This window comes from Aythya ferina (genome assembly GCF_964211825.1).
Source record: "Aythya ferina genome assembly, chromosome: 4".
In the NCBI taxonomy this organism is placed as follows: domain Eukaryota; kingdom Metazoa; phylum Chordata; class Aves; order Anseriformes; family Anatidae; genus Aythya; species Aythya ferina.
In genome coordinates, this window is record NC_140300.1 from 61,811,971 (window position 1) to 61,825,209 (window position 13,239).

The window sequence follows — 13,239 nt, forward strand, 5'->3', positions numbered from 1 at the left end:
AAGCCCAACCCCTAGGAGACTTCCTTCAGCCTCCAAGAGCTCCCCCCCCCCACCCCCCACACACACCGTCCTCCCCCCCGCCCCCCACAGTGGTACAGCCCGAGCGCGGGCAGAGCGGGCGGGGCTCCGCCGGGCGGTACCACGCAGAAAGCCTGCGGGGGGGGGGGGGGGGTGTCGGAAGCACCGCCTGTTCTCCCCGGCAGCACCCACACGCCTCTTCCCCTCATGGCTTTCAACTTCGGGGCGGCGGCGGGCACCGGGGCGGCCAACCCCACGGGTGAGTGAGTGAGTGAGTGAGTGAGCGAAGGAAGGCGGCCGCTGTCTCCTTTCCCTTCTCCCTTCCCCCCTTCCCGGCCCCCGCTAACCTCCCCCAAACGCGCGCAGCCCGCCAACGGTCGCGCCCCTCCGTGAGGCGGCCGCTGAGGGGCCGCCCGGAGCCGCCCTCGGAGCGGCCCCGGGTTAAAAATCCTGAGGGGAGAAAAATTGTCCGCGGGCTCCCCGCCTCGCTGCCGGCCTGTGGGGGGATGAAACGTGCTTAGCGGGTCCTGGTCCTGCGGGCTGGCGGGGTCTGGGCTCCTTCCCGGCGGTCAGCACAGGTTTGGGCGCCCGCTGGGCTGCAGGGACGGACCTCGTGTTTCGTAAGAACATCTTAAGGGGAAAAATCGCCTCGTGCTGCTTCATAAGCACACCTTGAGGTTTTATCCTGAGAAAAATCGCCTCACGCTGCTTGGGCTCAGGCCTGGCATGCCCCCCGAGCACTGCGAGCTGGCGATCCCAGCTCCTAGGCGATCAGAGCCGCTCTACCATCCTCTTTTTCCGAGCACTAAAAACCTTCATCAGGAAACACCAGCGAGCGTAGAGCGTATTTGCAAATACAAGGTGAAAAATCCCGCAATACTTATTGTTGGGCTTGCTACTGCAGTGAAGGGGTACCTTAGCAGTGCGTGGTGCTCCTCAGCCACGCTCGCGCAGATGCAGCTCTATCGGGCAGTCTTGGGTAAAATTGCTCGTAATGGGAATCTCAAATTGCTTGGTTATTTTCACATATAGATCTATTGAAGATCTGTTGAAGGTTGGGAAAAGCGTGAGTTGCTTGCTTTGCAGAATAGCTGAAAAGTAATCCCATTGCAGTAGTGATAGAGTGGGTTAAACAGAATGCTTTTAACTGTCCTGTTTGTGTTCGGTAAACAATGCTTAATGCCAGTTAATATCTTCCTCTTGCTCTAACTATGCCTGTTTTGTCTCTGGGGATGGTAAAATATTTCAGCTTTTACTTCCTGAACCTACCTTTTACTTAGAACTAATGCTACCTTGCTCTTTTTCTGCTTCACGCTTGCCAGGATTTGGTGGGCTTGAAACTACAAACTCCACTGCCAGTGGGTTTAATTTTGGGGGTTTCGGATTAACTGCTAATCCTGCAGTGAATTTTAATATTGGGAATTTCGGTGTTTCCACTACCTCAACTCCACCATTCAATTTTGGTAACAGTCTGGCAAGTGCAGGTAGATAACGCATAAATGCTTGTTCTGTAATCAATGTTAATAGCAGGGGTCCAAGAATTACATTCCTGAGAATCCATATTTAGTACTAATCTTATTTCATATCCATGAAGACTGGAGATAAAAGCCCTGAAGGTGGTACAGGTTGGAGAGCCATAGACTTGTAGGGGGTTTTATTGCCTGTTAAATTATTCAGACATAGCTGTTGAGGAAAAACAACCATGTACCAAATGCTCAGTCTCTGGACCACTGGATTGTGGTACCCTGCCAGTCTTACCCAGTCTAAAATCAAGCCTCAATTACCTAGCAGAACAGAAATGTTAATTCTCCTTTTAACCCAGGCAACCACGAGCAATCACAGAGTTGGTCCTAACACCAAGCTGCCTGACTTGAGATTCTTGGACTACTGCAGTCATGTTTTTCATCCTCCCTGTCTCATTGGCCTTCCGTTGGTTATCATGAATGCGCTGCACCTCAGTAGTTTCTGTGGAGAAACAAATTTTATACGATCAGCACAAAAAGACGAACAGCCCTCGCTGTTACCTCTTTTTCCAAAACGCCGTTTTGCACCTTGACATGGTGCGCACCCCAGGCTGTCCTCAAAAGATTCTCTGCGAGGGTCCTGGCGAGATGTGTGCGTGGGGTGCTGGTTAAGAACACCCTTTCTGGCCCCATGTAGATCTATCAATTCTGGGTGATCAGATGATAAATTTCAAGGTAATCTCCATCACATTTAAAAAGAAAAAGAAAAAAGTGTACTACATGGATATCTCATGCTTTTTCTCACAGAATTAGCACATGGGGTCTCATTGCCGCTGCTCGTATAGGAATTCTATTCATTCCACAGCATCATTGCTCCCTGTGTTAGAGTAATCTTACCTGTTTTGTGTGCTCAAGGGATCTTTTATTTTCTTCTTTTTTTTTTTTTTTTTTAATATGAATGCTATTGGACTGTATTTCTGTAGCTGAATTTGAACTCTAATACACAATTTGTTTAGTAGTTGCACTTTTAGATCTTTTTTTTTTTTTTTTTTTTTTTTAAGAAAGGATGTTAAATTCCTGTAAATACCAGTCTACCTAAAAACTGTGCCATCTGATGGTACTCCTGCTAGGGTTGCTCACCCACTGGTAGGACTGAAAGTTGAATGTTACTGGGAACATCTCTTACATCCAGTTGCATTAAGATGTTTGCTGAATGAAAATAGAATGTGGTTGCGTGACAGCTTTTGTTTAAGCTTTTTATTTCATATATATACAGAACAGTAAGTGCAGTAGGTTTACCAAGACAATTTGTGGGTGGGTGTTTTTTTTTTTTGGTGATAACATGAATGAGCAGTGGCAGCATTTTTTTTGACACATCCTATATACTAGGCTTTCCTTCTTCATTTTGAACACACAAAAGCTGCCTCAGACACGGAGATTTGGTATTCTAGGGCTAGTCAGATCAGATGTCCACAGGCTGCACCTTGAATCAGATGGTGCATTAGGATCCAAAAGAGGTGCTGCAGTGGCTTCTGGCACACCTCTGCCATGAAGACAAATGGGAAGATATCTGGGGGGAGCTTTATCTGGCATGGGGGAGCTCAGGCTCTCACTTGGGGTTTCCATCTGCTAGCCAGCACCTGGTTTTCCTGAAAATCTGAGTGAGGCAGATGGCTTTTGCATTTGTTTTCTTCTGGATAATGGTTGAACCTCAAAAAGAAGTCTGATGGGGAGGCTGTCAGATTATGGGGAAACTAGCCTTGGGGAAAAGACCATATAGAAAGAAAGAATTGCTGTGACAGTACCCACATGTAGGCATAGCATTTGTGCCCCCTAGCCGCAGACTTGAGTTGACTCTTTTCTGGTTTTGCTTTTAAGACTTCAGAAATGTCGACGAAGCTCATAAAACATTAGATCACTTTTTAAACACGTAGCAACAACATTAATTCTTAGGAATACTTCAGTCAGTGTAAGAAATACTACTGCAAGTTGTGTCTGTCACCAAGGAAAGCACGTCCTGGTGAAGGAACAGAGCATTTGTTACCTGCTGCTTTTTTATTTGCGTTCTGACGCACCATAAATGTATTGGCTTTCTGGTTCATGTTTTCTCCCCCATTTCCTTGGACAATGAACTCGGTACCCATGGTCAGTGTGAACCACGTGCTTGTAACATAACACATGCATCTGTCAACATCCCATAACACCCCTTGAAGTGTGCGGTTCATTGTCACATTATGCACAGTTCCCTTTCACAACACGCAGCCTGCCTTATTTGCAAACTTTGTTTGTTAGGTGCATTTGGAGGATTCGGGACAACCACCACCACTGCGGCACCAGCATTTAGTTTTTCTGCTCCCACCAATACAGGCACTGGCGGTAAGAGAGCACAAATCTCAAAGCATTTACTTTAGAATAAAGCATAATGTTTTATTCTAAATGTTCCTTCACAATGTTTTGCAGTTCACAGGTACTTTTCTCCTATTATTCTCAACAATTCTTTGTTTTCCCAGGACTCTTTGGTGCTACCCAGAACAAAGGCTTTGGATTTGGTACTAGTTTTGGCACCGGAACTGGAACTGGCTTGGGTACTGGGTTGGGAACTGGGTTAGGCTTTGGAGGCTTCGGTACCCAGCAGCAACAGACCAGTAAGTATGGCTTTCTCTTGGCTTATGCTTCGGCTGCTGAGGACAGGGTAAGACTGACACTGGTGCTTGAGTGATGGGACTGAAGTACGTCACAGAAGGAGCCTGTTACAGTCTTTGGCTGGATGAAGACATGTCAGAAATTTGGTTTTTGGAGTGCCTACATTTGCAGCCCTTGCCTTTTTTTTTAAATAAGATCTCGAGCAAGTTTCCGAACTTTACCCTTGAGTGACAGTATTTGACACTTTGGTTTAGCAGTTACAGAATCGTTGTTGGCAGCCATAGCCTTGTTAGAAACAGGAGGGAAACGGTGTTCAATTTAGTTTAACCGTACATTGGATCATGAACAACTACAGGCTCCGAGTCCACTTAATTTATTATAACCAAGATTGACATTAGGATATTGAGGTACCAGATCATGTCATGAGTGAATATAGATGTCCCATTTAAGCAAAAAAGAGTAATTCTTTTCTTCAACTCAGCCTTCAAGGACTTCTTTTGCTGATAAAGATCAGATGTAAAGAGACACTTTCAAAAAGTGTTACCTGATATTTATTTATTCTTTGCATTTATTTTGCTTCTAAAATGAGTGAAGAAGAGATAATAATGATATGCAGATGGTATGCATTAGCGAGCAAGTCTGTTTGTTGGTAAAGGAGTTAATTTTTTACTTCATCTGATGTAGCACTGGGAAGCGGCTTGTTCAGCCAGCCTACTCAGACGCCTGCCCAATCAAACCAGCTCATCAATACAGCCAGTGCCCTCTCAGCGCCGACACTCTTAGGAGATGAGAGAGATGCCATTTTGGCAAAATGGAACCAGCTACAGGCCTTCTGGGGAACAGGCAAAGGGTACTTCAACAATAACATTGCTCCAGTGGAGTTCACCCAGGAAAACCCATTTTGCAGATTTAAGGTATGAATTCATTACCTGCACACGCACACACACACACACACAGTTCTGAGGCAGCTACTCTCTTTGCTAGTTGTGTGTCTTAAATGTCTCGTGAATGTTAAATTACTCTCAATAGTAACAAAATCAAATCTGAAACTTTATTTTTCTGGGTAATGTAAACAATTTGATAAATATTAATAGAAGCTTTAAAGGTGTATAGATGTTGGGAATCGGCACAAAGGGCGTGGACATGAGTCCGTGGAACAATTGTTCGATCTGAGCTTGCTTTAAGCAACCAGGAGTAGGCCTTAGAAAATCTCATGGCCTGCTGTAGCTGAGCAAACCAAGCTACCAGGGCAACTATGAGAAGCTCCCACGACAATGATTCCCACGTTGTCCAATTGAGGAATTCAGAAAAATATTGTTACCAGCAGCTGGCTTCAAGGACAAGGTCTACGTGACTGCTAATCACAAGGGGGTTGTTTTCTTGCAGGTGGGGTTGTTTTCTTGTAGTTGTTTGTCTGAGTGCTTTTGACCAATGATCTTGTGTGAAACACTGTCTGCCCCTGTTAAGTTCACTATAAAAGTAGGCTATCCGGACAATAAAGATGAACTATGCTTTACCACTCATATTGAGTCGGCTGCATGTGTTCCGTCTGCCGCGCTCTAACATATAGATACTAGAAATCTGTGTATTGCTGAGATACTAGTTAATGGGTGCATATATGTGCATCATGAAACATTTTGTGATTGTGCAATTTGCCTCTTCTTTGAGAGCATTAAGGTCAGTGCACAGAAACTACCTGAAATAATCCTTCATACCTGAGAGAAACTTTCAGTATGTGGAATAGGAACTTAACAGTCTTTCTTCATTGGTTCGCATACTTTAGAAAAACTCTTTGTGAAGCTGGCCATTGGAAATATATTGATTTTCAAAGATTTCTTCTACCTTTATCCTTGCAAGTGCTAAAGCTGGCTCTATTCTCTATATGGCATTGTCAGCAGTACCAGCTCTTGCTTACCATGTTAACAAAGAACACGTACGTCTTCATCCTCTGCAAATCTCGCACCTGCTGACTTTCTTGCTGAGTTTTAGACTTGAGGATTCAGGTCAGGCTGGGCATGGCGGTGCCTCCCTACTTTTTCTTTCATGTGGGCAAGATGAGGTGAAAACTGCTCATTCTGCTTTTGCTTATAATGAGTAATCAGCTTAAATATTTCATACAAGATGCGGAGTTAATTTTGGAGCCAACAGAGGTTTGTTGGTTGTTTTTTTTTGTTTTGTTTTGTTTTGCAATTCAGAAAATACACTGCTGCTTAGCACAGATAGCAGAAAGTGTTCCTAGACTGGATCATGATGCTGGATGAAAACATCTAACCTTACTACAGCTTTATCACAGCAAGGATAAAGACAACATTAAGTTTTATAAGCAATTGTACAAACATCACACTTACTGTGAGGAAAATTGGCTGTCCCAGATTGCGGGAACCTTACTTGATATGTCTTCGCTAGTAAAAATATTTCATGTCAGTGTTTTGTCTTGTACTCTTGGGCACACTGTCTATATATACAGGATTAGAAATGTGAAGAAATCCAGGTAGATTTGTGGTTGGCTTATCTTTCAATTGGGTTACGTCAGTAACTGTTTTTTATTGAGGTACTTGAAAATTTAATATTGTAAAACCCTTCAGTAAGTCTCTAGCAATCTTTCTGTATTGGATTCTGGTTCTATGGTTCCTTTTGCAACTTAGAAAAAGTTTTAAGTTTTTAAAAATATTTTTATTGATAGCAGCTCTGAAATACCACAAATATTTGGCAAAGTTGCCATCTGCTCATCCATAGTTCTGATTGTTTGAATATGGGGAATGGACTTTTAAGAACTATTTTTGTGAAAATTCAGAATTGTTTCAAAAGCTGCTCTACTGGTGGGCCTGTGAGTGTAGCTTTTAAAGTGGGATTGATTTTATGTTTCTGCATCTCTAAATATGTTGTGAGATATTTTGAACCAGCTGCTCAAAAGTTGAGTGGTTTATCTTGGTTTAGTCCCCCCCTTCATGCCACATAGATACACTTTTTGCTGAGTAATGTATCCCTGTCTTTTTGTTTGCTCTTCTTCAGGCTGTGGGTTACAGTTTAATGCCCAACAACAAAGACGAAGATGGCCTTGTTGTCTTGGTCTTTAATAGAAAAGAAACAGATATTCGCAGCCAGCAGCAGCAGCTCGTAGAATCACTGCACAAAATTCTGGGAGGAAACCAGACCCTCACTGTCAACATAGAAGGTGTTAAAACGATGCCAGATGACCAGTATGTGAACTTGACACAATTTTGCTTTTTTCTTCAGGGTTGCATGTTATAAAAAGGGTTGGCACCTAGTCTGCTCAGTAAATGGTGGTGGATACATCTTCCACTCAACGTGATTGTAAATCTGTTCATCTGGAGTTGAATGTCTCTCGTTTCTTCTTGCTTTTTCTTAAGGCATTAAGACCAATATCTTTCCTGTATATGTTATTGTTTTTGGTGGAGTGCACAGCTGAAGACCTCAGCTCTATTTGGGAAACAGGCTTCTCCAGACCCTGCTTAGCAGCAAAAATTGGAGATGACGCTGACATTTCTACTTGTTACTTTACTGCAGTTTATTAATTTTTTTTTAAAAAGACCAAAGCTTTTAGGTTATTCCTAATGCAGTACTAGTATCAGTACCTAGTATGGTTGTTAAAACCAGGGGGCACTGTGCTTTTGTAGCCTAACTTTATATCTCAACTAAAGTAAATTCAGTCAGCTGGGAGAAGCAGTAACTTTGATTTAGATTTGTTCTTCATTGCGTTAGTCTCTGCACACTGCTGCTTTGTCTCACAGTACACGTTTGTCTTGCTCAGGACAGAAGTGATCATTTACGTTGTTGAGCGTTCACCCAACGGCACCTCGAGGAGAGTTCCAGCAACAACCCTGTATGCCCACTTTGAACAAGCCAACATAAAATCGTCCCTGCAGCAGCTGGGAGTCAGTCTCTCCATGGCCAGAACAGAGCTTTCCCCGGCCCAAGTCAAACAGCTCCTTCAGAATCCTCCAGCTGGTATGTGGTCTGGGGCTGCGCGGGGGCACGACTGGGGCTCTGCTGGGTGGTTTTTAAGTTCTCTAGGAAAAATGCAGGTGTTGGTCCACTGGAAACTGCAGGTGGTTCCAAGGCATTCAGATGCGATGACATGTTTTTAATTACAGCCAGTTTGCCCACTGAAGCACAACATAATCTATTAAGATAGATGTGCAAAAACTTGATTTATCAGTAAGTATCAGTAATTTATCCATAGCAGTGGACTGTGTGATTTGGCTATTATCAATCACTTGTATTTGTCTGATGGAGAAAAAAAAAGCTACGTATCAGAATCACAGAATAATCACGTCCTTTATCTGCTTCCTAGTTTTTTTGGGGGGAGGATCTGTTAGCCTGTATCCATACGTTACGTGGTTACAGGCAGCAAGTAAACAGCTTGGTTCTAGTTTGCTGTTCGTGCCGTGTTTGCTGTCTGTGCTGGACATGTCTGTCTCTGGTCAGAAAGACCTTCTTGTATGTATTGCTTTTTTTTCTCCAGCATGCGCATTTTTCCTAGATGTCCGTTTTATACACTGATGTGGTTTGCAGTGAGGTTTGGAGAATGTAATAATCATGATGTTGAATTACTAGTTAGTACAATTAGATTGCTTTTAATGTGTTCACATGATGAAGTGGTTCATGGCAAAATACACAACTGTTCTGTAAACAGTTGAAATCCTCAGACGCATCCTGCTAGGAGCCATGATACTTCCTACTGCGATCACCTTGGAAACTGGTTTGGTCCTTAGATTGCTTAATTACTGATTTTATTTGTTGCATACAATAAGCAACTTGAAGGGGAACGATAGACGAAGTCTAGCATACAGTGGAAGCAATAAGGAATTTTTCTTCTTTAAGCATGGATTGTCTGATTTGATAATCTGTTGGTTGTTCCTTCCCTGCCATTTCAAACCAATACAAGTCACAACTGCCATCTGGACTGGGCTTTTTGTCATAGCCCAGGACTGAGATTTTAAGAACTACCCTTGTTTAATTAACCTTATATTTGTACAACAGTCATTAAGCACAGTTTATGTGGCTTCTGTATTTCCTGGTGTTTTTCCTGCTGCAGCTGCAAGATGTATTATCTATTCAGATTTGTCCATACTTTTTTTTTTTTTCTTTTTAAGGTGTTGATCCTATTATATGGGAACAAGCCAAAGTTGATAATCCAGATCCTGACAAGTAAGTGTAATAGTTTGTCCTACTGTTACAAAAACACTTGGAAAGAGGGGAGAAAAGCAGAATATTGAGTAGTAACCTTCAGGTAAAGGGTAAGAAACTCAGTAGAGAATAACTTTGTCCAGTGCTGGTATAATATAAAGCAATAAGGTTAACTAGACATACCTCCCTAATCCCTTTACCCATTTAGGTGCTTAAGAGAAGTCAGGATGAAGAGCCTAACTTGTGTTACTTGGATTTGCAGTGCTCTCTATTTTATGGCCTAGCTATTGTGACTTTTTTGACTTTTTTTTTTTTTTTTTGCAATCACTACGTTTTTTGTTTTTTTTTTTTCTCTTTATCCCTGAAGCTGAAATTGTACTCTTGTGCCTTCCAGTGGTTACAGGCAGCTTAAGCTGATTTCCTTCTGAAAAAGGAGAAGGTTATTAGGAATAGAGAGGATTCTAGAACTTACCAAAACATATCTTGATTTATCAAAAGCCAAGATCACTTAGATCACCATTAGATTATATTTGTAATTATTAATCAGTGCTACATGTCTCATACAAAAAAAACATTTTGTAAGAAATATTTCTATTCTTGTAGGCTTATTCCTGTGCCAATGGTGGGTTTCAAAGAACTGTTGAGAAGATTGAAGGTCCAAGATCAGATGACCAAACAGCATCAAACTCGATTAGATGTAAGGTTTCTCATCTTTGTTGTGATTGCTTGCTGCTGATGAAGGAGGTGTTATTATATGAGCCTCTCTTCTGTGTGCTCAAAACTGGTGGTGGAGCCATGTGCATGGGGCTGTGTATCTTTTTTTCTTCTAATTCCTTAATATATTAATTAATATATTTTGGCCCAAAATCTGACTAGTGTGTTTTGTTTTGTTTTTGTTTGTTGTGTTTTGTTTAGGCTCAAGTTTAGTATGTTGTTACAGGCTAAATCAAACAGCTGTATTAAGTTGCATTGACATGGACTCTAATTTGGGCACACATTATGCCTTCTGGAAGTCTCACCTGCATATAAAAATAAACAGTGACCAAAACTGTAAAGGTCCAGCAAAAAGTTTTTTTGAAATCATCTTTTGCAACGACCTTAGGTTGCTGGACTGAGTACTCTTTTGAAACTCATGGTTTCAAATGAGAACAAATGTGCTTTGTTATCAGACACTTTAATGACTTCCAACTTATTCATGTCATCTGCAGATAATATCAGAAGATATCAGTGAGCTACAGAAAAACCAGACAACCACTATGGCAAAAATTGCACAGTACAAAAGGAAACTGATGGCGCTATCTCACAGAACCTTACAGGTAACACGGATATTCAAAGTAACTCATTCTGATGTGCAGGCTGGTGCCAGAAATCAAACTGAAAGGGGATGGAATCCCCAGTATGACCTCTGCAGTTGTGTGCACAGCTAGTGTTGAAAATGAAATTCTGACTTCATCTAAAGGTATTCATTGAATTAAAATGCAGGGCTGTCAGGGAAAGCTTCAAACGCATGTCTCTCTGCTTTGGAGACTTTCTCACTTACCCAGAAGATGTGGGACTGCCCTGGAGACTCAGAGCAGCAGAATGAATGACAGAACAAATCTTATGAAACAGTTTTCAGAGGAAGGGCAAAAAGAGATTTGACTGGGCTGGTGGAGAAAGAGAGGAGCGAAGTCTTCTCTAATGAACCTCAAAGGCTTCTTTTGCAGGTGTTAATAAAGCAGGAGATCCAAAGGAAAAGTGGTTATGCCATTCAAGCAGATGAAGAGCAGCTTCGTGTACAGTTAGATACTATTCAGTGTGAACTTAATGCACCTACACAGTTCAAGGTGAGTAGTTAATAGAACTTGGCTCAGAACTTGAACAACCCATTTTTTCTCCTCACAAAACAATGTAAATTTTCCAAAGCACGTGTATGTATTTCTTGTGGAAAGCTTTCAGAAGAGAAGTCCAGCAGTGTTACTAGGTTGCGGCGTCATGTTTTCTGCTGCATGTCTGATAGGTCTAAGTATTTTTGAGTTAAAAGTATTAGTGTTGCTTGCTCCTTGCATGCCTTCCACAAGAAAAAAAAATAAAAATTGAGCCAAAACTAGCATAATCAGTAATTCTTCCTGCCTTGGTGATTCGGAGTGATGTGTGCTGGAGCTCTGACAGATGTAAATAAGTTGTTTAATTTAAACCTCTCTCTTCTCCTCTCTCTTCCCAGGGCAGACTGAATGAGCTTATGTCCCAAATCAGGATGCAAAACCACTTTGGAGCAGTGAGGGCTGAAGAGCGCTATTACATAGATGCAGACCTCTTAAGGGAAATCAAGCAAGTAAGTACTACCCAGTAGACTGTCACAACTTGGTCATATAAGTGTGCTGGGCACTAATTTGGGAGATGTATTGAGAATTTTATATGGCTTTTGTTTGAGGGTAGTCCTTTTTACAGTTCTCAGTGATGGTGCCTCAAGTTTATATACAGTTATGGTATGCAGTTATGTATTAGTGCAGAAAATGCTACTTTTTCTTTTTACCAAGAAAGCTGGACTTTTCAATTTGCCAAGGCCACCAGCCGTGACTGCTTTGAGAAATGTTACTTAAAATCTATGAAGTTAAAGTACACTCATGTTGTTTTTTGAAAATACCTGCAGCATCTGAAGCAGCAGCAGGAAGGCCTTAGTCACTTAATTAGCATTATAAAGGATGACCTGGAGGACATCAAACTAATAGAACATGGGCTGAACGAGAGCATTCCCATCAGAGGAGGAGTCTTCAGTTGACGGGTCACTCGCTGCTGGGCTCGCACGGAACATATTATTCAAGTTCATGGTTCACCTTCCAAGGCTAAAACTGGCGAGGTAAAATAAAATGTGTATCTTCTAGGAGTAATGGTATGTCTTCTGTTATCATTAGAATTAGCAAAGCCTCTTCTAAGCTTTTGAACTTGACCTTTGGAAGGTTTATATTTTATAAAGCTGTATATGCTTTAATAGAAGAAGGAAAACTGAATCTGTTCAGATACTGTTCTACTATAAAACTATATGTACTATTGTACATTTTTCCTTTTTTTTTTTTTTTTTTTTTTTACAACATTATTGTCTTAGAAAATACAGTGGTGAGGGCATTGTTCTACTTGTGACTTGGTTTGTGGAAAGCTTAGCCTGCTTCCATGGTTTTGTCAAAACAAGTAACAGCATTATGTAAACAGCTAATCTAAATCATTACAGATATGTATGCTGCTGTAACTATTGTTGGTCTTCACAATACTGGTAGTTTTCTGGGGCAATCTGCAGGAATTTGACTTCTCCAGTGTCTGTCTTTCCTTTGGACTGTTTACATATGTGAATTCTGAGAAGCTTTTCTGTCCCTCAACTAACAACAAGATGTGTAGATGATGTCTTCCTTTTTTTTTTTTTTTTAATTTCTGGAGAGTAATAAATTCAGTCTGACTTTGTAATAACTTGTGCATGGTGTTGGCTCCTTTTCAGCTCTGTCAGTAAAGCCGTGAAGCTGCCAACAAGTCCAGGTTAATGCACTTCACTTTCCTCTAGGCACTGCACATAACAGGCTACCCAGCCAGCTGCCACAGAGCTCCTGAGTAGCCTCAGTCCCCAAACTAAAACAGTGTCACATCCCTTAGATCTGCGTGCACTGGAGAAACAGCTAGAATGACGATGCTGTAGATATGAGAGAGGATGTTTTTTTCTTTGCAAACACTTCATTTAAAAATTCCCCCATGCTTTTTATGCTGCATTTGTATTGTGCTTTGAATGTAAACTAATCTTGAGCCTGCAACAGAATCACTGCAGCTGGGAGCTACCTTGTCCATTCCTATGACCCTTGACAAAAATGATAGCTTCAGCAGATTACTTAAGACCCCTCCCCCCCCCCATGTGAGAGACTCTTTTGCATGCTCAAGATAGTTGAGCAACACTTTGAAAAATAAACTGAACATATGTAGTAGCTGCAAACTTAATGAAGCA

The 13,239-nt window shown here is 41.8% G+C and overlaps 1 protein-coding gene across 2 annotated transcripts; it reads left to right on the forward strand.

The window, feature by feature from the left end:
* Positions 1-125: 125 nt before the first annotated feature.
* On the forward strand, positions 126-12,338 carry NUP54 (nucleoporin 54). Of its 2 annotated transcripts, XM_084519293.1 has the most exons (13): positions 176-277; positions 1,341-1,502; positions 3,774-3,857; positions 3,992-4,126; positions 4,809-5,038; positions 7,137-7,324; positions 7,897-8,093; positions 9,242-9,296; positions 9,879-9,972; positions 10,484-10,591; positions 10,982-11,101; positions 11,479-11,589; positions 11,908-12,338. In XM_084519293.1, exons 1-13 carry the CDS (start codon positions 226-228, stop codon positions 12,034-12,036), a joined length of 1,665 nt encoding a protein of 554 aa, XP_084375419.1. In that variant the 5' UTR covers positions 176-225; the 3' UTR covers positions 12,037-12,338. The 2 variants fall into 2 exon arrangements, with proteins under 2 accessions (XP_084375420.1, XP_084375419.1); XM_084519294.1 differs by lacking the exon at positions 1,341-1,502 and having other exon boundaries at positions 126-277.
* The last annotated feature ends 901 nt before the right edge of the window (positions 12,339-13,239 follow it).

What these genes read in the sequence shown, in the direction of transcription:
- NUP54 (XM_084519293.1), top strand. Translation starts at nt 226, where the DNA reads ATGGCTTTCAACTTCGGGGCGGCGGCGGGCACCGGGGCGGCCAACCCC. An exon ending in TAACAGTCTGGCAAGTGCAG is followed by an intron (nt 1,503 to 3,773) that starts GTAGATAACGCA and finishes TTTGTTTGTTAG; the next exon opens with GTGCATTTGGAGGATTCGGG. An exon ending in AGCATCAAACTCGATTAGAT is followed by an intron (nt 9,973 to 10,483) that starts GTAAGGTTTCTC and finishes TGTCATCTGCAG; the next exon opens with ATAATATCAGAAGATATCAG.